Here is a 26,700-nt window from a genome sequence, read left to right as displayed (position 1 = left end):
ACCGTAAATGAATCGTTAAACTGGTCAGGAACCGTCCAATCGAACCGAACCGGAACCCGGCCGGTTTTTCTCCTTTTTAACATGAACGGCGCCGTTTCATTCATTAAGATAACGCAGGAACCCTAATCTCCTTACTCACTCACGCAATCACTCCCTACCAGAGTACTAGGCAGCAGCATCTCTTCCTTCTCACTCCTCTCTCACTCCCTCCCTTGCTCCGTCCAACATCCGCCGTGTCACCGCTGCCGTCCGTGCTTCTCCAGCGTCGTCACAACGCCTCTGTTCACCCGCTTTCCGCCGCGCTTCCGTGTCTGTTTTGTCGAGCTTCTCCTCTGTTTCGCCGTGCTTTTTCCGCCATTTTTCCGTGCTTCCACTGCGCTCCAGCCATCGCCTTCCGGCCTCTGTTCAGCTTCGGTTCCGTTGCGTGGTACAACCTCTGTGTAGACGTTGTTTCACCACTGCTCAGCCTCCTTTCCGCCGCAGCTCAGCCCTCTGTTCAACCATCTCCATCGAGTTATAAAGTTCTAGCTCCCTCTCCCTCCTCTGTTTTTAGTTATTATTTTAGTTTGTCGTTGTTTTAATTATTAGGTTGCTGTTCCAGACTTAGAGCTTTTGTTTTTCGTTGGTTTACTGTTTTGTTAACTTGTTTTGATTATTAACTCGTTTTGTGATGTTCTTGATTTGATTATTAACTGGTTTTGATATGTTCTTGATCTTATTAATTTGTTAATTTGATAAATTGTTGTGGTGTTGTTCTTGACCTTGTGATTGTTAGATTGTTGTGTTATTATATCAGTGGTAGATTTTGATCTATGTCTGTCAATCTTTAGTACCCCAGAAGCAGAATCTCCCAAAGGTGAATTATTTTTTATTTATTTCTTGGAAAAAAATTAATTTTGTTTACTCCCCGTGAATTCTGATAGCCATCAAGAGTGGAAGAAATCTTTTGAGGATGCAGAATGTAGCATCTTTGATGTAATCCACAATGCAATTGATGCGGCTGCTTTAGATTATCCCAAAATATTGAATATATTGTTTTGTATTTGCTCTGTTGCCATTAGTTCGTCTCTATTTTTAATTATCCAGCACTAAATTGATTCAACTGATCCTGCTAAACTGAATTGTGAACTTTGGTTAATAATTGTTGTTTATTGATTACTGAAACTGAACTGATTTTTGGAGAATTTCTTGATTCCTCTTACAAAAATTCTACAAGATAAATTTGAAATGGAATTGTTTGTTTTTCTGTTTCCATATACATATTTATTATGCCATTAAACATGTTCATGAATTGGACAATTTCTGCAGAAAAATTTAATAAAGAATAAATAACTTCAACATAACAGGATTGAACACCTTTATCTACAGGTTTTGAGGGGCCATCGAAACATGCAAGATCTTTTTCCAAATATTTTGCTAGACCTATATGATTAGCCTTCTCTCTTACATTTCTTTTTAGTGCACTACTATGACAAACCTCAGAAGCATGTTGAAGGAGTTTCCTATACAGATATTACTGTTTTTTTCTTAGGGCAATATAGACAAGTGAAGGTCTCATATGATATTCTCACAATGTGAATTCCCTTCTTGAGCTCTTCATAAGATTCATCTACATACCATGAACTTATTTGAGGTGCACTTGCACTAGTATCCGTGTTAGATGTGGAGCAATGAGTCATTACAATTTCTCCCAGCCAAGGTATTACAATAACTGAAACACAGATATTAACACTAGAACAGTGTACAGATGGTTGCCATTTTGGTTTACCTATCGCTTCCATGAAAAAAATAAAAAAAAACATTGTGAAGTACCGAATTTCTTCAAAAAATTCTCTAATTTAATCAAATTTAATGTGTTTATTTATATTTATTTATTATTTTATTATAAAACGGTTTTTTCGGTTCAATCACGGTCGAACTGGTTGAACCTACCAGTAATTAGAACGGTTCAATGACTGGTTCGATTTTCAGAACCTTGCTTAATACACTTAAACCAAATTAGATTGATCTAATAGTTAGCTCACTAGTCCTCTTAAATAAATATCGAGAATTCAAATCCCATCTTGTGCATGTAATAACCTATTAACCAGCAACAAATATTTAAATGAAGCTCCGATCCACAACATCGCATCTAGCTATAAATGTTTATCCGATCCACACTTTATAATATTATAAATTAACAACTTTAAGTCTATTGATCCGTATATTTTTAATCAGCAAATTGCAGATCCGCGATAGGTTAACTCTTAGCCTTTCGTGAAAAAAAAAAAAACAATGTTATCCATTTAATCATATATATGTGATAAGTTAAATGCATATTCATTTTCTATATACATCAAATTAACCTACATTTCCATCCCCGTTAGATTAGTATTATTAAACTTTAAATAAGTTTTTGACAGTGGAAGAATGCAAGGGCCACATTCTCTCACGGAGAATAGAATCAAGGGCCAAAGTGTCTTTTTGGAAGGAATCACGGAGAATAGAGAATGTTATGTAAAATTTTCAAGCCATTAAAATTTTCAAACCGATCTCATGGCTCCTCTAAACTGATGAGATTTGTAAGGTGAGAAAGTGAAGAATTAATCATCTTTAATTTACTTTTTTTGGTGTTTCGGATTTAAATCCCTTTAATTTTCTCACTTTCTAAATCTCTTTCCTTTAAAAGATCCAAATATACAACAGTACAACAGGATAAACTTTTTAAAAACAAAAAATATATGAAATGGCAAATAAATAATATAATCCAAAATAAGCTCCAAAGAAATGCAGCAATTTTCGATTTCGCAAACCTTAAAACAAATAATGAAAACAAAACTTTCAGCAAATAATATCAACAATTGCTTATTTATACAAAACCACGAAAACATCACATCCATTTCACTAAAAATATCAGCATAAACTATATTAAATAAATTGTTCAATTCATTGCTAAATTGAATACAATAAGAGATATCAATTCATTCTTTGTTCATAACACATTACATACCTAAATAAAGTTAAAATCTTTATAGCACTATTACTTAAAAATATAAATCAATCCTATAACTAAAATCACAATTATCACTCCAATAGATAAAAGTTATTATCATATTCATCTTCATCAACCCACTTGAAGAAGTTACAATGACTATCTTTCTACAGAAATTTAAAGAATATTATGATTAAAAATGCCTACAACTAGTAAGAATATTGAAGATAAAAAAATTTATGAGAACAATTCACTCAGTATATCTTAGACATATATGAAACAATTTATCTAAATTTTCTAAAGTTTTAGATTTTTTAATCAATGTCTTCAACCCACAATAACATATAAGATCTTCATTCTTCCTCTTTCCTCGCATAAACAAACTAAACCCATAGCTATCAAATGAGTGATAAGAGACTCCTCCATGACGACTTTTATTTTCACCACCCATCATGCCGGTGATTTCCAATATTAGTCTCTAAATCTCTGTAATTTAATTCCAACATAAAAAAATATATATGCACTATCAGAGATTAAAATTTATTAGTTAGAAATTAATTTAATGAAATTTCATAAAATAATCGTGTTAACAGACAATTGGAATAAATAAAATGTGCTAACATGGATCCTAACATATCACGTTAGCTTTCGTTAACATAAGAAAATATCCAAAATCCAAAATATTTAAATATCCTATCTCAACTTATTCCTACCTCAAATAATAAATTTTAGTGGTAATAAATTTTGTGCTGTTAACTTTCTTGCTGACAATACAAATCTAAGAAACTTATTAAGAGGTACCACGTACACGACTTGGCAAGAACCATTGTATAAAAAAACCATTGTATAAAAAATTTAAGAGTGCATTTAGTCTATATTTTTATTTTTTATATTTAATTTTAATATTTTTATTTTTTTAAATTTTATAAAAAAAATAAAAACAATAAAAATATTAAAAATAAAAATAAAAAATAAAAACAAAAACCAAACCAAATATATCCTAATTATAGGATCGCATGTGATAAATCTAGGGATGGCGAAGTAACGAAACTTGTTGTATTTGGGTATTTGGGTAAGAGCTGACATGTCTCGATAGCTATGATAGAGAGGTTTAGATAGAAGGTATTTTATTATATATATAAAATTAGTTTTTAAGTAATAATTTTTTTATAAAATTATTTCTCTTAACTCTCATTTTTTTAAAAATTGAATTTAAAAAAAAATAAAAAATAAAAATAAAATTAATTTCAAAAGATTAGCTGATATAATTTAAAAAAATAAAATATTAAAAATAAATAAATTATATGATATTAAAAATGTATCATAAAACAAAAATTGGATTATCCATGTGTAATTCAGACTCTTGCAGGAGAAATGCTAACTTCTAAAAGAAATTATTAATAAAAAAGTCTATAAATCAACATTTTTATTAAAATTTAACTAATATTTAATTAATAAAAAAAAGTGAATAATCTCACATCATTAAATATAATCTCATATTATTAAAAATATTAATAATAACTAATTAATAATTATAAATTACAAAATTTTTTGACCCTAACACTTCTCCTAATAACATCCAACTTTTGACAAGGCATATGATCCACATGCTTAAAAGAAGATAAGACTTAAGAGTAGAGGTAAGTTTTAAATTGGTCTTTAAGACTGCCTGTGTGCATTAAAGCAGTTTTCTAAGTCTTAATTACATCAATTATTTATTTGAAATTAACAAAATACATCACATTATAGTCTTTAACAACATGATAAATCATTTGACTAAAAATTTGAGACACTTGATAAAAAAAAGTGAAGGAACTAAAATAATACACTTTTTTTTTACTTAAAGATATAATTGGGATTTCACAAATTATTTTAACGTATATATATTGTCGTTCTAAATAATTATTTTGGAGCTTCATTATTCACTCGATGAGAGTATTTGGAGCGATTTGTTTATTCCAATTTGACATTGAGCTTTTCTTGATTTTATTACCTCATTGTCTTGTGCTAATATTCAGTGATTCATAGAATCATAGTAGATTATGAGTTGTGATGATGATGTCGCTCATGCTTGATTATTTCAAAGCTCACAAGTCATAATAATGCAATTAAAAAGAAGAAGAAAAGTAGTAATTACTTACTACTCTTGTGTGAGTGGAGCCTTATCTTTTCTAAAAAAACGACAAACAATCAATCATATGTATCGCACATTATTAAATGTAATTACTAAGCCTTACTAATAAGCATCATGCCCATATAATAGAGTAGTAACTACAACGATATAGATTATTTTTTAGGGTTATAATGTGTTAAAAAAAATTAAAATTTGTCAAAAAAATAAATTTTAACATTATTTTAACTATGAAAATATGTTAATAAAAATTTTGTCAAAAATAGTATTTTTAACATATAAGCGATTGTGAAAAAAAAATTAAATCTTATTTTGATAAATATTAGCTGTCAAAAATAATTTGTTAGAAAAATTTGATAACATATTTTCTGTGATATTTATTAATTGTCAAAAATACTATTTATTTTGACACTTATTGACTATAAAATATTCTCAACAAAAAATTTTAACAAAGAATGAGATGTGATCTTGAAACTAAAGAATAAATTGAGATTTTGAAGATAAAGAATGAGTAGTATAATCCTAAACTAAGAGCAGTGTGATGTCAAAATTAACAGAGCCCAAAAAAAAAAATAGTAGAGTAAATTGAAAACAAATGAGTGTCAAAATTGAACAGTAATTTTCTACAGTCAAAATTTTTGTCAAAAAAATATAAAAAATTTGACATTTGTAATATTTATCAAAAATATATATTAATTTTAATATTTAATTATGATGTTAAAAAATAAAGTGTCAAAATAATTCTATTTTCTTGTAAATCACTTCCGTAATTGATCTAACAACATTTTAACCAACGACAAAAACAGTAAAAAAATGCAATCAGAGCCAACGTAAGTGTCACAAAAAGAAAGGGAATTTGGCTGATATCAGCAAGCTTGCGACATCGGAAAAAAACGACAACACGGGACTGGGACCTATTGGCCCGCATTACATTATTATCTAGTATTAAAAAAATACGGCCAAATGGTAAGAAACAATAGATACTATGTAAAAATTTTATAATTATTTTTATATAAAAGTATACTTTTTTATTATTAAATGATAAATTATAAAATTTTAATTTTGCTATGTTATAAAAATATTATTTTTTTAAAATAATAAATAAAATATATTTTTAACATAAGATTTTTTATAAAAAAATATTTTTAATATTTTTATTTAAATAGATGTCTTAAAAAATACCATATATATGAGATATTTTATTATTTTTTCACTTATGTGGACAAGACAAACGGCTCAAAACATGCAATTAGAATTTCAGAGGTGACATTTATTTAAAAAATTAAAATCACTACTGCAATTTAGGTATATGTTACGTTTTTGAGAAATTTTAATCTTATAATTTCGACAAAAAAAAATTTAAGAATGACCACATTATCTAAATTTATAGGTATTTAATTCACTTCTATTTAGTTAGAACACATAATTATTTGATTTGGTATGGGACGAGATTTTGAGTAGAGTCAGGTTAGAGAATATCTGTTTTTTTTTATCTATTTTTGTATTATATATAATAAAATAATTAATAAGATGTTTGACATTGTATCATTTTTATATTTTTAGTTTAATTTAAGTTATATACATTATTATGGTTATATAAATTTTAATAATATAAAAGTAGATAGACGTAAAATGACTACTTACAGAAACGAATTAAGATTTAATTTTTTTTACTATCAATAGATAAAAATAAGATAAATTAAAATTTATGCACTACAAAAAATATTAAATACGGTTGGAATTAGCGTCGAACGTTAGCAATAGGTTGATCGGCGGATTTATCGGCAAATATGGTGTTGAGTTTGAAAAACTTATATTTAATTAAATGATGATCAAACATTATTAAAATATAAATTAGAAAATTATTAAAATTATTATTAAGTGTCTTATTTAATAGCTTTCAATGAGTTGTTTGATATTTTTATTAGTGTCCAAGAAGAAAAATAAAACTGTTATCTTGGCCTAAGTGATGAAAGCCCAGTTTGGTTACTAAACATGCTTAGCCCAATAATAATTGTTCTCTTCAAGTGGCTGAATATTAAAAGAGAAAGAAATATAAAGGAGTCCAAATCTCTCAAAGCCCAATATTATTGTTCACTTCATGTGGCTAAAAGACAAAAAAACTCAAAGTGGCCCAAAAATTTCAAAAGCATGCTTCGTTGCTCCATGCCTTGGTTATTTTCAACTCAATTAACTTTATTCTTTGGTAACCAAAAGTCTAACATGTGACTTTATGCCTTGGTAACTGAAAGCTAAAATTCAATTGAGTTTAATGTGCTTTGAAAGCTTAACATGTCTTGGAGAATGGAAGTGGGAATTCAATTTGATTTAATTCCACTTAATGCTTCCACCAAAAGCTTTCTTCCTTATCTCTTCTCTCTCCTCTCTCTTTGTATTCAGTTACTTCAATCAGAAAAGAAGAAAATACAAGTTATTAAAAAAAGTAAACAGAAAAGTTATGGAAGAAGAAAAGGCTAGGATGATGATAGCATTTGAAGAAGGAAGATCTGAAGCAAGGCATGGCAAGATCTTTGCCATTGAAGGCAAGATTTGAAAAAGAGCTTCAAGATCTTGATACCAAGAAAAGAAAGGATCTCCCTCGATTAGAGAAGAAGATCTCAGTTGTAAAAGTTCATTTCTATTTTTGTTTATCAGAGAAGGAAGCTAGCCTCTGAAGCTACAGATAGAAAGAAGCAAAAATAGAAGGAAATAAGCACTCCTAGGTCAGAGATTCATCAAGGGTCAGAGTTCTTTCTTGGAGCCAAAGTCAAGATCAAATGCTCAAATTGAAGAAGCTTGATGAAAAGGGTTGAGAAAGGTACATGCATGTTGATTTGATTTTGGTTTTCCTTCTCTCTTCTCTCTGTCCGAACCGAAGCTGTTTTTTGGTTGGAGAAGAAGTTGTTTGGTTGAACCGGTTTTAACCTTGGAAGCTTCCCCTTCTATATTAAGGGTGAACGGCTAAGGGTTGGAATCAAGGAGAGAAAGAAAAAGCACAGAGTTCTCATAGCTACCCAAGCTTCCTGAGTTCTTCTCCTTCAATGGTGTTCATTTTATTTTTTTTAGTATTGTCTGTCTGAGTCTCATTGTGAAAATGGCAAATATGGTGAGGTTTGTAAGAAAAAAGTCACTGAGAGGAAAAAGGCAGTGATCAATATTAGAGAAAAAGCCATAGATGTCTCAGAGTTTCTTTGTACATCTATATGTTGTGTTTCATGATCCTGTGGGGATTCCCTTACAAGTTGGGTTAACACTTTGTGGTTGAAAGCTTGGTAGGAGTCCAAGTCAAGTTCAGATTTGGGGATAGAATCTGGATTTGTCCCAGATAGGATTGGGTAGATCCTAGGGAAGAATTGGTGTTTGTACAAAAATGAAAAATATCTCCTAACTCGTTACGAGACAAAAAGAAAATATCTCTTAACTTGTTATGAGACAAAAGCAGAAATATCTCCTGGAGTTTCTTTGAAAAAACATAAATTAATATTCAGCAAAAAGGGGCTAAGATTCAACCTCCTTCTCTTAGCCACGGATTACCATCAATTGGTATCAGAGCTTGGTCTCAAAGAGATCAAACTTTGCAGTTTGGAGAAAAGATTCTGATGGCAGTCAATAGTGGTTCAAATCTGGTGGCCTATACTCTGACAGAAGGGTAGTCAGCAATAGACCCCCATTCTTCAATAGGAAGAACTACAGTTACTGGAAAGAAAGAATGAAGATAATCATTCAATCTGTAGATTACAGACTGTGAGATAATCTTGGAAGGCCCATAATTTCCAACCACTACAGGAGCTGATGGTGTGGTTGCTCTCAAAGTTGAGGCTAATTGGAATGATGATGACAAAAAAAGTAGAGCTCAATGCCAAAGCAGTCAACTTACTCAATTGTGCGGTCAGCTTCGAGGAATACCGACGGGTATCAAGATGCACAACATCAAAAGAAATCTGGGACAAACTTTAAGTTACTCATGAAGGCACAACCCAAGTTAAAAGATCCAGAATAGACATGCTGAACAGAGACTGCGAAATGTTCTCAATGAAGGAAGGAGAAACGATTGATGAAATGTTTGAAAGATTCAATGTTATCATCACTAACTTGGATGCTATGAGAATCAGACATCCAAAATCTGCGCTTGTGAGGAGAATATTGAGATGTCTCACTAAAGAGTGAGAAACCAAGGCTATAATAATAGCTGAGAGTAGTGGAATTGATGAAATGACCTATGATGATCTGAGAGGAAACTTATTTACTTTTGAAAATACATATTTAAAGAGAGATATTAAAAAAAAAGAGTTGCTCTCAAATCAGTCACTGAATCTTTGAATAATGAATCCAGTGATAATTTTTCTGACAATGACTTTATTTTGTTTGGTAAGAAATTTAGAAAAATGATGAAGATTAAGGAACGAAACAAAGGACGCAGTTCAAGGAAGCCAAAGAGGGACTTAAGCAAGGTGATCTGCTACAACTGTAAAGAAACTAGACACTTCAAGTTTGATTGTCCTAAACTGAAGAAGGAGGACAAACCGAAAAGAGAAAAGATGAAAGGACTCATGGCGTCATGGGAAGACTTGGAGAACGATTCGGATGAAGAAGATGAAACAGAAAGCAAGTCTCAAACATGTCTTATGGTCGATGTAGTCGATGAGGTAATATTTCCTGAACCCTCAACTGAAGACCTTCATCTTATGATTAATCACCTCTTTGAAAAAATCAGATGCTTCCTAAATGAAAACCAAGATCTTGAAACTCAAGTAGAAATACTAAAAGCTAAAAATAATTTTCTTAAGGAAAAATTAAGAGAAGTTGAAACCGTTGTTGATCTTGTTGAAGAAAATAAGCGATTGAAAGCTGAAATCAAGGCTTGTGAAAAACAGCATTCTGTGATTGCATATCTTAACTTTTTGAGGAAAATGAGAAGGTGATCAAAAAGGTAAAAAGACTTAAAGAGGACTTAGCCACCTTTGCTCAAAGTTCTGAAAATTTAAATCAACTATTGACTAGTCAAAAACCTCTTTATGATAAAGTTGGTTTGGATTTTCACAAATTTAAAAAATTTATTGAAAAATATTCTTTTACCAACATGGCATCCTCTTCGGATTCCATATGGTTTCAAAACCTAACAAGCTTTAAAAAACAGCAACACAAAAAATTTTGTAGATTATGCAATCGGAATGGACATTTTCCCATTCAATGTTTCATAAGTGAGCGGATGGTTGGTGATAAAGTTTACAAGATTATTTGTGACTATAATGGTTTGGGACAAAGAAGATGGTCACTTAAGCTTTTTTGTAGGTTTGTCTAGTATCCAAGAGAAAAGACAACATGTAGCATATGGATAGTGGGTGCTTTAGGCATATGACCGGGAAGTCAACATTATTCATCAAGCTTGATGAGTATGATGGAGGTTTTGTTATTTTCAGTGACAATGGAAAGGGAAAGATAGTGGCCATAGGTAAAATGGGTAAGAACTTCTCTTCTTTCATTAATGATGTTTTGCTTGTTGACGGATTAAAGCACAATCTAATAAGCATTAGCTAATTGTGTGATCTTGGATATTTGATTATTTTTAGAAAATTGGATTGCTTGGTTATTTACGAAAAATTCGGTGATATTTTGTTTGAAGCAAAAAGATGCAACAATGTGTATGGATTAACTATAGAGGATTTAAAGGATAAAAAAGTAACTTGTTTTACCTCTCTTGAATATGAAAAATGGTTTTGGCATAAGAAATTGGGACATGCTAGCATATACCAAATTTCTAAGCTTGTTAAAAAGAATTTAGTTAGAGGAATTCCAAATATTAAATTTGATAAAGATATTACTTGTGATGCTTGTCAACTAGGCAAACAAGTAAGATCATCTTTTAAACCCAAAGATGGAATTTCCACTAAAAGGCCATTGGAAATGTTACATATTGATCTTTTTGGTCCTACTAGAACACAAAGTTTGGGAGAAAAACATTATGGTTTAGTAGTGGTGGATGATTATTCTAGATTTGGTTGGGTTCTTTTCTTAGCTCACAAAAATGATGCATTCTATGCTTTTTCCTCTCTTTGCAAAAAGATCCAAAATGAAAAAGATTTAAAAATAACCCACTTGAGAAGTGATCATGGAAAGGAGTTTGAAAATCAAGATTTTGAAAATTTTTGTGATGAATTTGGAATAGCACATAACTTTTCATGTCCAAGAACACCTCAACAAAATGGGGTTGTTGAAAGAAGGAATAGAAGCCTTCAATAAATGACTAGGGGCAATATTTTGTGAAAATGATGTTCCAAAATTTTTGTGGGCTGAAGCTGTAAACAAAGCTTATTATATTCTAGATAGAACCATCATTAGAAAAGGTTTAAAGAAAAATCCATATGAGCTTTGGAAAGGAACCCACCTAATTTTAAGTATTTTCATATTTTTGGATGCAAATGTTTTGTACTTAACAATAAAGAAAATCTTGAAAAGTTTGATCCAAAATCTTATGAAGGAATGTTTGTTGGATACTCCACCACTAGCAAAGCGTTTATGGTTTACCTTAAAGAACATAGAACAATTGAGGAATCCATACATGTGTCTTTTTGTGATTCTAACTCTATTCCAAGTGCTGTGTTAGATGATGATACAGGTAGTGAAACTGATGTGAACCATAAAGCCAATCAAGAAAATCCTAAATCTGTCTTAGTTGTTGAATCTGTCTGTTTAGAAACTTCTCTTCAGAATGAAGGAGACATTTCTATTTTGTCTCCTGAACAAGTCAGAGAATCCAGAACAGAGTTGCCTACTGAACTCGTCAAGGCAAAACCTTTTCTCAAAGGCCACCTGAATGGAAATTTTTGAAGGGTTACCCTCATAAATTCATCATTGGTGATCCTTCACAAGGCATAACCACTAGATTCTCAAGCAAGAAGCAAATAGAACCAAGCAATGTTGCCTTCTTGTCCCAATTGAAACCTCTCAATATGAAGCAAGCTCTTGAAGACCCCTCATGGGTTAAAACCATAGAGGAAGAGCTAGCACGATTTGAAAAGAGTGAGGTTTGGAATCTTGTACCAAATCTAAACGGTAAAAAGGTAACCGGTACAAAATGGATTTTCAAAAATAAATTGGGTGAGGATGGTAGTGTTGTTTGTAACAAGGTTAGACTAGTGGTCCAAAGTTACGATCAAGAGGAAGGTATAGATTTTGATGAGTCATTTGCCCCGGTAGCAAGAATGGAAGCAATTAGGTTGCTTCTTGCCTATGCTGTCCACAAGGATTTTAAAATATTTCAAATGAATGTCAATTGTGCTTTTCTTAATGGTTTTATAGATAGGAAAGTATTTGTGACACAAAGAGTTTCCAAATCATGGTTTTAAACTTTCAAAGGCTCTTTATGGCTTTAGGCAAGCTCTAAGAGCTTGGTATGAAAAGCTTAGTGCCTTCTTGTTAGAAAATAATTTTTAAAGGGGTACCACCGACACTACTTTGTTTATAAAAGAGTCTAATGATGATATCTTGCTTGTTCAAGTTTATGTGGATGACATTGTATTTGGTTCGGCCAATGAATCCTTGTGTGAAGAGTTTGGAAAACTTATGACTAGTAAGTTTGAAATGAGTTTGATGGGAGAATTAACTTTTTTTCTTGGTCTTCAAATCAAACAAACACCTAGTAGTATTTTTATTCACCAAGATAAATATGCCAAAGAGTTAATTAAGAAATTTGGTCTTGAAAATTCCAAACCAATGGGTACTCCTATGCATCCAAACACTAAACTTGACAAAGATAAAAATGGGAAAGATGTGGATGAAACAAAGTATAGAGAAATGATAGGATCTCTCATGTATCTTACATCCTCTAGACCGGATATTGTTCAAAGTGTGGGTGTATGCTCTAGATTTCAATCTCACCCAAAGAAATCCCATCTTTCGGTCGTTAAAAGAATCATTAGATACAATAAAGACACATGTGATCTTGGGTTGTGGTATCCAAAATCTAATGAATTTTGTGCAGTAGGTTTTTGTGATGCAGATTATGCAGGTGACCAAGTGGATAGAAGAAGCACTTTCGAAATGTGTTGCTTCCTTGGAAGCTCACTCAACATGTGGTCAAGCAAAAAACAAGCCACAGTTGCTTTATCCACTGCTGAAGCCGAATATATCTCTGCGGCTGCTTGTTGTTCTCAACTTTTATGGCTTAAAACTTATTTGGAGGATTACAAATTGAAAATCAATAGTATACGTTTATTTTATGATAATATGAGTGCTATAAACATTTCTAAGAATCTTGTACTGCACTTTAGAACTAAGCACATTGAAGTGAGATATCATTTTATTAGAAAACATGTGCAAAAGGGTACTATTGATATCCAATTTGTGAAATTCGAAGAGCAACTTGCTGACATCTTCACTAAACCTCTGTGTGAAGAGAGATTTTGTTCTTTGAGAAATAGATTAGAGATTATGGATTTAAGTTCTATTGAATAAAATCTTTGTTTCATACCTCTGTTTGTTTTTGTCTCGTAGGCAACAGGGAGACAAATCTGGACAAGTGATGAAATCTTCAAAGAAAGACTTGTATAAAGTCCAGAAAATTTGTGAATTAAACATAGAGAATTGTGCCCTATTGTCCACCATGCTGAAACCACTTTTTGAGCCTATGTAAGACAAACTTTGTTCACATGATATGGGGTCATTATTTTTAAATCATAAAACTCTTTTAATTTTTTAGAAATAATTTTTCAACATGTAATCACTTCGTTCCATTTCAAGTCATGACAATTTTAATATTTCATCATTCCTCATAACTTGTCTTTTCAGCTTTCATGGTTTTAAGAATCCAAATTAATTTTTAAAAACCGTTTTCATTAATAATTTTGCTTTAAAAGAGAAGGTTTGCACATAACATTAATGACAGTTTTTATTCCTAACCTTTCTCTCTCCCACTTCCTACCTTTAAAAGAGGCACATAGCATGTTTTTGACTTATGTGTTTGAATATTTTAATATTGATTTGAGCAATGAGTCGGTTGATAATAGAGTGTCCACAATCAAAGGTGGTGGTGTACCGAAACAAGCAAAGGGTAAAAATGTCAAAGGGACTAAGGCCTCGGCCATGTTTGAAAGTGAGGATGAAAGCCTCCCCTCTCCTTCAGTTGCTGGAACATCTGATTCCTATAAGTTTCTATTCTCTAGAATGGTTAAAAATGTTCTCTTGGAGTTTGCTACCATGACCAAGCAAATGATAAAATCCAGCAAAGAAGCTAGAAAGCTTGCATTGCAAAATAAAAAGGCTTGGTTAAAATCTCATGAAAGGGTAAACTTGCTCTTAAAGTATTTGGATTCAGTGGATGAGGACATGGCTCCTTTCGAGAAAGAAAATGATGTTTTGGAATCTAATGAAAAAAATTCTGATGCCTAAGTTTACTCCCTGTCGCTATTGTTGTTGAATGCTATATTATTTTGCTCTCTGTGTAATTGACTCAGTAGAACTATTTTCATTTGTCTTGGATGACTTTACAAAACTTAACTTTGATGCTATTATGTTTTATGCTTGAATTATTATGGACTGCATTGCTTTTCTCTATTTTGTTTGCCGGGTCCCTCCTTAATGACAAAAGGAGAAGAAAAAGATTAAAAAAGGGCTGAACTGAAATTGAAATTGGGACTGCTGGTTGCTCTGATTTAGCTCTGATTTATTATTATTTTGTGCTCTGTTTCATTATTTTTGAGCTGAGCTCTGTATATGCTCTGTTTTATGATCTGTTTTAAGCCATGCTTTGATATGCTCTGCTCTATTTTTATGTTCTAATTTATTGTGTTAAGTATTTTATTTTAATAGATTAATTTTCATCTGAGCATTGAGTATAGTAATCTGCTCAAGTGCATGTGTGATGGATTATGAATTTATATTAAGATATTTTGATAATCCTTTTCACTTGTAAAAATCTGGCTCTGTTTTAAAAGTTCCATTTTTTTTAAAAATTCCTTTTGGAACTCTTTTGAGCATGGATATAAGTATTGTTTCCTTGATTATCATGTTAAATTAGGTACACATTAAGGGGGAGCTCACCGAAAGGGGGAGAGATTTTGAATATTCTTCAAAGGCAAGTTTTCTAATCCTAACCATTTCAATTCAATTTTAATAATGTTTGTCATTAAAGGGGAGATTGTTGAGTTTGAAAAACTTATATTTAATTAAATGATGATCAAACATTATTAAAATGTAAATTAAAAAATTATTAAAATTATTAAAATTATTATTAAGTGTCTTATGTAATAGCTTCCAATGAGTTGTTTGATATTTTTGTTAGTGTTCAGGAAGAAAAATAAAATTGTTATCTTGGCCCAAGTGATGAAAGTCCAGTTTGGTTACTAAACATGCTTAGCCCAATAATAGTTGTTCTCTTCAAGTGACTGAATATTAAAAGAGAAAGAAAACCAAAGGAGCCCAAGTCTCTCAAAACCCAATATTAATTGTTCACTTCATGTGGCTAAAAGGCAAAGAAACTTAAAGTGGCGCAAGGATTTCAAAAGCATGCTTCGTTGCTCCATGCCTTGGTTATTTTCAACTCAATTAACTTTATTCTTTCGTAGCCAAAAGTCTGACACATAACTTTATGCCTTGGTAACTGAAAGCTAAAATTCAATTGAGTTTAATGTGCTTTGAAAGCTTTACATGTCTTGGGGAATGGAAGTGGGAATTCAATTTGATTTAATTTCACTTAATGCTTCTACCAAAAACTTTCTTCCTTATCCCTTCTTTCTCCTCTCTCTTTGTATTCGGTCACTTTAATCAGAAAAAAAGAAAATACAAGTTATCAGAGAAAGTAATCAGAGAAGCTATGGAAGAAGAAAAGGCTAGGATGATGTTAGCATTTGAAAAAGGAAGATTCGAAGCAAGACATGGCAAGATCTTTGCCATTGAAGGCAAGATTTGAAGAAGGGCTTCAAGATCTTAATACCAAGAAAAGAAAAGTTCTCCCTCGACCAGAGAAGAAGATCTCAGTTGCAAAAATTCATTTCTATTTTTGTTTATCAGAGAAGGAAGCTAGCCTCTGAAGCTACGGATATGAAGAAGCAAAAATGGAAGGAAAGAAGCACTCCTAGGTCAGAGATTCATCAAGGGTCAGAGTTCTTTCTTGGAGCCAAAGTCAAGATCAAAGGCTCAGATTGAAGAAGCTTGATGAAAAGGGTTGAGAGAGGTACATGCATATTAGTTTGATTTTGGTTTTTCCTCTCTTTTTTCTCTGTCCGAAGTGAAGCTATTTTTTGGTTAGAGAAGAAGTTGCTTGGTTGTACCGATTTCAACCTTGGAAGCTTCCCCTTCTATATTAAGGATGAACAGCCAAAGGTTGGAATCAATGAGAGAAAGAAAAAGCACAGAATTCTCATAGTTACCCAAACTTCCTGAGTTCTTCTCCTTCAATGGTGTTCATTTTGTTTTCTTATTCTTAGTATTGTCTGTCTAAGTCTCATAGTGAAAATGGCAAACATAGTGAGGTTTGTAAGAAAAAAGCCAGTGAAAGGAAAAAGGCAGTGATCAATATTAGAGAAAAAGCCATAGATGTCTCAGAGTTTCTTTGTACATCTGTATGTTGTGTTTCATGATTCCGTGGGGATTTCTTTACAAGTTGGGTTAGCACATTGCAGTTGAAAGCTTGGTAGAAGTCCAAGTCAAGTTCAGATTTGGGGATAGAATCTGGATTTGTCCCAGATAGAATTGGGTAGATCCTAGGAAAGAATTGGTGTTTGTAATTTGATGATTATAGTAAAATTCTGTCACTGTTGTGATGGATACTAGATGTAGGCTGCATTGAACTTAGCAGCTGAACCAGGATACATCTGGGTGTGATTCTCTCTTTCTCTTCTACTCCTATTCTGTTTCTGTTGCGTTGGAGACAAAAATGAAAAATATCTCCTAATTCGTTACGAGACAAAAAGAAAATGTCTATTGACTTGTTATGAGACAAAAGCAGAAATATCTCCTGAAGTTTCTTTGAAAAAACAGAAATTAATATTCAGCAAAAATGGGCTAAAATTCAACCCCCCTTCTCTTAGTCACTGATTACCATCATATGGCAATAAATTCGTCGGGTAAAAAAGTTACCATCAGATTAGATTTTTTTTACTGTAAATCCGCTGGTAATATTTGGAGAGAAAAAAAAAACAAAAATTGACGCAAAAATTACCATCAAAATTACCGGCAGATTTGAAGCTCAATTAATGGAACGTTGCGTTTTGGTCATACGCAATGCATTACCGTGGGATTTATTTGTCAGAAAATCCGACGGTAAACCTGATCTAAATCCAAAATGCACGACCCTCACCCCTTACTTTTAAGAACACTCTTCTCTCTCCCCCATTATCCTCTCCCCTCACTCTCTGGCCTCTCTGGCTCATTATTTCTGCTCTTCTCCTCCCCTTCGCTGCCAATTCAGGTAAGGACCTCCCTTTTATCCTCTTCATTTTAATATTTAATATCTTGTATTTGTACTATATTATTTTTTTGTTTTGTTCTGAATATGTTTGTGATGTATTATCCATGATTTTGCTAAATTTTATTTATAAATCCAATCTGTGATACTTATTTTGTATTAAATTTTTGTATGATTGAATATTTTCTGTTATATTGAACTGAATTTATTTATTAAATTTTTTAGTTGAATTTTATTTGTTTTGTATCTTATTTTAGATTGATTAAAATAAATGATGAAATTTTTATTGTTGTTGACATTTTTTGTTGTTGTTGAATATTCATTCGATTAAAAAGAGAAACAAGGAACTAAAAGAAAAAAAGGTTAGTGTATTTGCTGTTGGTCTATTGCTACTGTGCATGAGATGATAATTTTATTGTTTACATGAATATTACTTTGGTGAATGGTGATTATTGAAATTAATCCTTATATGTTTTATTAATCATGAACTACAGTGATGAATTTTTGTTATTGCACTAAGTTCAATTGTTGAATTTTTGTTCTTATACTTTGACAATTTCTTATCTTGATAATGATGAGTTTGAAGAACTTTTTACAAGAGCCTCCTCCTCCTGCTCTTGATAATGAAGATGGTAATGCGAAAGTTTGCGAAACTTGTGAAGATTTTATGATTGATGAAAAATAGAATGACTATTAAATGATTTGTTTAGACTTTAGTTAATTAGTTGTTCATTATAGTAGTTTGGTTAGTTTATTTGCTACTTGAATTTATTTTAGTATCGTATAAATTTGTGAGTTGTGAATTTATATTTTAATTTGAGTTGAGTTGTGAATTTGTGTTATGAGTTGTGACTTTTGACTTGTTATGGTATATATTATTTATAATCCTATTGGATAATTTGGTTTACTTGAGATTTATTTTATTATTTGTGAAATTAATTTTTGCTATTAAAATTTTTATAATTTTTGTATTTAATGAGGTACGTTTATGTTCTGTTTTATGATTCAACGAATTACGATTATGAACTAATTTAGCGAGTCGAGATAAAAACTATGTGTTTATTATTACCTTGAATATATCAATTAATTAAAAAATAAAACAGTTTGACAAATTATGTGTGTAATTATATTAAAAAATTGTTACAAAATAAATATTGTGCTTTTATAATTAAAGGAATGAAAAATATTACAAAATCAAATTATATTTTGTAACAAAATTTTGTGATAGAAAAAATTATATTGTTATAAAAAATATTTTAAAAGTAAAAGATTGTTATCACTCTTGTTGTAATAAATTTTGATTTTTATATTAAAAAAATTTGTTACAAAATATTATTTTATATTATAACGGTTTTATTTTTTGTTACAAAAATTTTATGTGGTAGAATATATTGCAACATCTCCTTTATTGTTATAATTTTTTTTTTTTGTTTCAAAATTCATATTTTTTGCAACTTTTTTTTTTATTATAAATACTAATTTTTTGTAATGGTAGTGCAATAAATTCTGTTTCAAGATGGTTTGTGTTGTGTATGTGTGTTTTCTTTTTATTTTTTGCTTTATTTTGTAGTGGGTTAATTTTTTGAATCCTTATACCTTGTGTCGAGTATATGTGTGAATTATAAAAAAAAAAAATCTGTCAATAGTTTATTTAGTTGCTTCTATCTCTCACGGATATGAAAAATTTAACAAAATTCTCGTGTTATTTATAGGCGAGATTTATTTTATTTTTCAAATATTGCACAATAATTTTTACTGTATATTTTTTTTTTTCTGTGTTTTCAACTTTTATATCGTAACTCAGTTACTGTGCACCAGCACAAACACGTTTTGCACCTCATTTTCTAAAAAAAATTCACTTTTTCGGTTTTTCCACATAATAACGTTTCAAAATTTTTTTCTTCGGTCAAACTTCCAAACATGCACAGTAATTCAATAATTGTACAAATAGTGATGCCGAGGCATACCAACTTTAATTAATCGTACCAGAATATACCACATCGATCGCTATAAAAGCCATTTACATGTTTCAAACCTTAGAAACAATATTTGATAAACTTGCACCTTTCTTGTTAATCAAATAACTATCATCAACCCTCATACTATAACGAATCAAATGGGGAGTGTAGCAAGGAGTAGTAGTGTGGCTGCGATCCTAGCCATTGGTACTGCAAATCCACCTAATATCATCCTCCAATCTGAATATCCCGATTTTTATTTCAGGATAACCAAAAGTGATCACATGCTAGACTTGAAACAAAAATTCGATCGCATATGTAAGTATACGTACCATTTGAGTTTGAGTCATTTTTCCTGTTTTCGTTCACGGAAATTTTGTAAATAAGTAGCTTTATATAAAAGTACGTTTATTTGGTTGAAGGAAAAATGAAAAAGGAAGAAATTAAAGTGTAATGTAAGAGAATTATGTTATTTGATTGAAAACATACCTTTTTTTTTATGGGGAATGTTCTGGTAAAGACGCTTAAAATGTCTTTTTATAAAGACGTTTACGTGTCGTATTATTATTAGATGTATTAATGAATCGGTTATTTTTGAATTTCTTAATAAATTAAAATAAAATTTATTTTTTATAACAATAACAATAAACCTATTTTTTAGGAATTTAATTGTATTTTTAAATTTGTAGGGATTTAAATGTTCGCAAAACAAAAAGTCAGGGATATATTTGCCTTTTTATAAAAAAATTTAAAGATATTCGATTTAAATGATATAATTCGACCAGATTAAATTTGGTTTAATAATTATAATGTCGACAATTGGGTTTATTATTGTTACTATAATAAATCAATTTTATTCTTATTTATTAAAAAATAAATTATTAATCAATTTAATAAAGATATCCAATAATAATATGACACATGTAAACGTCTTTAAAAAAAAGATATTTTTAATGTCTTTATTAAAGTCACCTATTTTTTTATATATAATTATGTTATGAACTTCATTTTGATTAACTTAGTATTAAAGAGTTTTATAGCACACGGTCATCTAATTTAGATAATTTGTAATAAGTTAATTTTTTTAAATATAATGGTCCAATTATATATATTTGAAATGTAAGTATCTATTTATAAATTTAATAAAATTATGGGGCTTCTGAATTAAATAAACCTCAGAAATTTAATATTGTTAGTTTGTTAGTTTAATTAAACACTTATTGATATCAATTATTTAATAAATAATGGCAAACCTTATGTTCTGTCTACATACATATTCTTGGATGACTTCGTTTGAAGTTGTTGAATTTATATACGTTGGGTGATTTTAATTTGAATTTTAGTTAGATATAATAATTTTCTACTTATCGGCTTAAAAGGTTTAAAATAAGTTTCATATGAAATAAAAATTAACTACTAATTCGATACTAAAAATATTTAGTCCTCGACAAAAAATTCTTAAAAGATGTTATCAATAAAACAGTTTTTAATAATTTAAAAATACAAAAAAGCTAATAAATATTTTAAATTTTATAAATAACAAAAAAAATTTATATTTAACAAACAACTTATTTGTTTAATCTAAATTTTTGTGAATAAATATTTAAAAGATGTAAAAAAAATTCAAAACAAAATATAATTTTTAAATTCTTTTTATTTAAAAAAATGTGATCATTTACAATACATTTTTTTTCAGATATAATTTTGTTTTTATATTCTTAATGATAGTTGTTGGTAAAATAAAAGAAAAAGAAGAGTATAAAATGATAAAAAAAAAAGAATGACATAATCACACCATATTATTGCACCAATGCAAATTAAAATTGTCAACTTTTTTCTTGTATACAATTATGAATGTTATTTTTAATCTTAGGTAGAAGTGAATCTAGCAGATTTGGACATTAGTCCAGTTCATTAATAACAGCTTGATAAGCTGAATTTTAATGTATATATTATATAAGACGAATTTAAATTTTGAAATTGGATAAATTTAATGAGGAGTCTTAAGGATAGCAAGTTTTGTAATATATAGTTATTAATTAGTTATTATTAATGTTTTTAATAGTATAAAATTTTATTCAATAATGTAATGAAATTATTCACTTTTCTTTTGTCGATTAAGTGCTACGCTTGTTTTATTTACTTATACTTTTTTATTAATTATTTGTATTAAATTTAATGATAAAAAACATTGATTCTGTTTAATTTTTAAGATAAAAATAGAAGGTTTAAAAGATTAGAGGCCAAATTAAAATTTTATTGGCTCAAACATTAAATATCAAAATAGTATTTTATCTTAATATATATTTAAACAACTATATTATTTAATTTATATATAAAATATATATTAAAAATAAATTAAACATGTTAAAATACAAAATAAACAAACACATATATTGACTGATTTTTGTTATACATATATTATTTCTATATTTTTATTATATATACTCATTTTATTTAGGCCAATTTTATAATGTATATAGTATTTGGTGTCTAATTTTTATCTAACATAACTCTTATAATAAATTTTAAATATTTAAAATTAGTTATTTTTATATTTTTAAATTAAATATTAATTTGTATTCTTTTTTTAACAAATTAAACTCCACTTCTAAATTCCATAATAATCCCTTTTATTTTATAGCTTTAATTTGTTTGTATGTATATATAGGTAAAAACTCGATGATTGAGAAAAGACACTTTGTCTACAGTGAGAAGGAAAACCCTAACATTACTACTTATGGGGCTCCTTCTTTGGAAAATAGATCTCATTAGTAACCGACTCCACTTTTGGAAGGGGCCTTAGCCCTTACTTCATTTCATATCATTCCAAATATTGCGTGTTTGGAATTATGCGACGTTTTTCTTTCATATTGGCATGAACAAGTTACTGTGCACAAACACGTATTTCATGCTAGACTTGAAACAAAAGTTCAATCGCATATGTAAGTGCCATTTGAGTTTGAGTCATTTTTTTCTGTTTTTGTTCACGGAAATTTTGTAAATAAGTAGCTTTATATAAAGTACGTTTATTTGGTTGAAGGAAAAATGAAAAAGGAATAAAAGTGTAAGATAAAAATAACTAATGAATTGGTTGACAAATTCTAGAATAATTTTGTTTTTATATTCTTAATCATAGTTGTTGGTAAAATAAAAGAAAAAGAAGAGTATAAAATGATAAAAACAAAAAAGAATGACGCAACCACACCATATTATTGCGCCAATGCAAATTAAAATTGTAAACTTTTTTTTATAAAATTATGAATGTTATTTTTAATCTTAGATAGAAGTGAATCTAGCAGACTTGGACTCTAAACCAGTTCATTAATAACAACTTGATAAGCTGAATTTTAATTCATATATTATATAAGATGAATTTAAATTTGAAATGGGATAAATTCAGCTCAGGATCATAGACTAGTTTGTTTATAATTATATATATGATAAAGTATTATTTTAGCTTTCAATATTTGAATTAAGTCTTAATTTAGTATTTAATGTTTCAAAAGTCTTATTTTAATTTTAAAAATTTTTAAATTTTTTATTTCAGTCTCAAAAATTTTAAATGTATTTGATGTTATCCTATAATTAAATTTGACACGAATAATTAGTATATTGAAGAGTCAATAAAATTAATCTACTAACCGATTATTATTGTACAATTGTTTATTTTTCTTTTGGATAGTTGATGATTGATTGATAAGATTTGAGATTTCTTTATAAGGAGACCAACAAAAAGAAGAGTTAGAAGAAGGTTTTGTTTTTTTTTTAACATATGAAAGAAGATTTGGCTTAATAATAATATTGTTAACATTCAAGTCAATTATTTTTTTAATTATTTGTGTCAAATTTAATGATAGAAAAACATTAAATCTGTTAAAAATTATTGAGATAAAAATAAAATATTTGAAACGTTAGGAATCAAATTAGTATTTGGCATGAATATTAAAGATCAAAATAATATATACTTTATTCTGATATATATTTTGAATAAGTATATTATTTATACATAAAAAATTAGTTAATTAATTATTGGTATAAAATATAAAATATATATTAAAAAAATTAAACATATTAAAATATAAAATACAGAAATACATATTAATGACTAATTTTTTCTGTGTATATATTATTTTTATATTTTTATTATATTTACTCATTTTATTTTTGCCAATTTTATAGTGTATAATATCTATTATTTGGCGTTTAATTTTTACCTTCTATAACTCTTATAGTAAATTTTAGATACTTAAAAAATTAATTATTTTTATATTTTTAAAATTAAATATTAATTTTTATTTATTTTTTTTAACAAATTAAATACCACTTTTTAAATACCATAATAATTATCTTTATTTTATACCTTTAATAGTTTAATTTGTTTGTATGTATATATATAGGTAAAAAATCAATGATTGAGAAACGACACTTTTTCTATACTGAGAATTTTCTCATGGAGAACCCTAACATCACTACTTATGGAGCTCCTTCTTTGGATACACGACAAGACATACTCATGGAGGAAGTATCAAAACTTGGCAAAGAAGCAACACTGAATGCGATAAGAGAATGGGGCCAACCCTTATCAAGAATCACACACCTCATCTTCTACACAACTTCATGCTTATGCAACACTCCCGGTCCGGACTACCATCTTGCCAAGCTTCTTGGCCTCACCCCAACCGTGAACAGGCTCATGATTTTCAACACCGGTTGCCATGGCGGCGGGACCATCTTACGCGTTGCCAAGGACACTGCAGAGAACAACCCCGGATCGCGAGTGCTCGTCGTGTGGGCAGAGATTACATTGGCTTCTTTTCACGGTCCTAATTCTAATGACATGGATGTACTTGTAGGGCAGGGCTTATTTGGAGATGGTGCAGCTGCTATCATCATTGGTGCAGATCCTAATAACTGCACTGAAGTTCCTCTCTTTGAACTTACCTTTGCTTCACAAACAACCATACCAAACACCGAGAGTGTACTCCGTGCACGTCCAGAAGAAAAGGGTTTGGTTTATTATATAGGAAAGGAGGTTCCTTTACTTGTGTCTGAAAACATAGGGAAGTGTATAATTGAAGCATTTGATTCCATTGGCATGATGAGCAATGATGTAATGGATTGGAATAACTTGTTCTATGTTATTCATCCAGGTGGGCCGGCTATTTTAGATAGGATCGAAAAGAAGCTTGGGTTGAAGGAAGAGAAATTAAGGGCATCAAGGCATGTGTTGAGGCAATACGGAAACATGATGAGTCTTAGCGTGATTTTCATATTGGATGAGATGAGGAAGAGGTCTAAGATTGAAGGGAAGAGTACAACCGGTGAAGGGTTAGAGTGGGGTGTGTTGGCAGGTTTTGGTCCAGGGGTATCTTTGGAGGTAATAGTGCTTCGTGGTATATGTGTCTAATAGCCCTAGTTAATTACTCAACTAGAATAATAAAGATTTGTAATTGGATGTGTCCATCCCTTAGCTTGCATTTTATCTTTACGTCACTTTATTCTATGCATAAGTAATGTTTATGTATGTCTTCAGTTTGTAATAATTAAGTATTTTAAATGAATGAGAGGTGTGTAAGCTAGCATAAATTATTTCTTAAAAACGATTATGCAACTGTTACGAATTCTTCTGTTATTCTAAAAATGTGTGAAGTCAAACTTTTTTTGTAAGGTTTAAGTCTAATATTTTAAGAGTATCTCTTTGTACTTATTATATCATAATCTTAATTAGATTTTGGAGTCTTTTGAGAGTAAGAGATTGTAACCACCAAGTGAGAAAAGAGAGAAAAATAGAATTTCTGTTTTTATGTAAAACAGTAACTTTTAAATAGCAGTTTCTCATTTATTCACTGTTGGATTGGCTTGAAATTTGAATTACGTGTTCTTCTCATCTTGTTCTTTATTCTGTTCGGTTGAGATGTTGATCGGAAGTTTTCAGTGAGAGAAATTGACTTTGCAAGAGAGAAAATAGATTTTCCGTTTTTACACAGAGCAGCAATATTTGAACAGTCGTTTTTCATTCTTTCACCATTGGATCGACGTGAAATTTGTACTGCAGATTCTTCTTATCTTGTTCTTCATTTTGAACGGTGGAGATTTTAATTAGAGATCTTTAGAGGAAAAAATTGGCTTCAACAGCAGTTCTATTTTTTGGGTATATTTCATCTTCTTGCTTCTCATTTGTAAGCTTTGGTAATTTACTATTTTGGCTGGTTATATGCACATTTTTGTGCTTTATTTGAGACTCTCTTGTATCTCATTTGATTATAGTAAAACTATTTCATTGGTCTGGACGATCCATAGTTTTTACCTTTCACATTGAAGGGGTTTTTTACGTTAAGATTTCGGTGTGTTCTTGTTATTGTCTTATTTATTATATTTGTTTGTTATAGTTGCTACCATATTATATTGTAAGTACTTTCATATTATTTTTTGTGTTGAATATTTGTGTTGTTTCTACTGCTAAACTCTTTCACCGATTAGAACCTAAATTAACTCAACTTAATTTTTTATATTTTTTATTTTAAAATTTAAAAAATTAAAATAATAACTAAAGAATTATTTTTTCTTTTTTATAATAGATAATTTATCTTTTAACTAATTAGCTTTAATTGACTCTCTTTTTAGTTGGTTCTCTAATGGAATTAAAGCCAATTATATGCGTCCTAGACGTAAGATTAGGCTTACTTTTTGTAGTATTTTATAGAATTAGGACATGAGGCTTTGGTAAATCTTCTTATTCCAGGTAGATTAAAATGTATCCGGAGGAGATTCTAATACTTAAATTAATATAGTGTAAGAGATACAATAATAATTAGAAATAGATAATATATTTTAGATGTTTGTTAAGCCTTTTATGTATAGTGTTTAGAAAGACTATCTTAAAAGATTCGGATAGAGATCTGTGCGAAATATATAGGAATTTTGTGTGGATATATATAATCCAAATTATGTTCTCTATGAATCAATATACTTCCAGGAGAGACATTCTTAGATTAACTATAATGTTGGATCCAGTTTAAGAATTCGCCGGTAATAATATAATTCCAGCATTCAACATGTCCTTTTAACCTCTCTTATAAATTGCACATTTCTTTTTTCAATTAGGTTTCAAAATATTTTCTCCAATTATATATAATATTTAAATAATATTATTTGTTTAATCTATTTTAATTTTTGTCTTAGAATTCCTCAACAACTCTGCCTAAAATCCGATTGTCTCACCCACCTCCAAACC

At 29.6% G+C, this 26,700-nt stretch overlaps 1 protein-coding gene across 1 annotated transcript; it reads left to right on the top strand.

The window, feature by feature from the left end:
* Positions 1-19,498: 19,498 nt before the first annotated feature.
* LOC112706014 (chalcone synthase) lies at positions 19,499-25,052 on the top strand. The gene is made up of 2 exons (XM_025757085.2): positions 19,499-19,781; positions 23,864-25,052. Exons 1-2 carry the CDS (start codon positions 19,622-19,624, stop codon positions 24,871-24,873), a joined length of 1,170 nt encoding a protein of 389 aa, XP_025612870.1. The 5' UTR covers positions 19,499-19,621; the 3' UTR covers positions 24,874-25,052.
* Positions 25,053-26,700: the final 1,648 nt, after the last annotated feature.

This window comes from Arachis hypogaea, chromosome 8 (genome assembly GCF_003086295.3).
Source record: "Arachis hypogaea cultivar Tifrunner chromosome 8, arahy.Tifrunner.gnm2.J5K5, whole genome shotgun sequence".
Taxonomy (NCBI): Eukaryota; Viridiplantae; Streptophyta; class Magnoliopsida; order Fabales; family Fabaceae; genus Arachis; species Arachis hypogaea.
The sequence above is the reverse complement of the archived record's forward strand: the minus strand, read 5'-3'. Positions and strand labels throughout refer to the sequence as shown.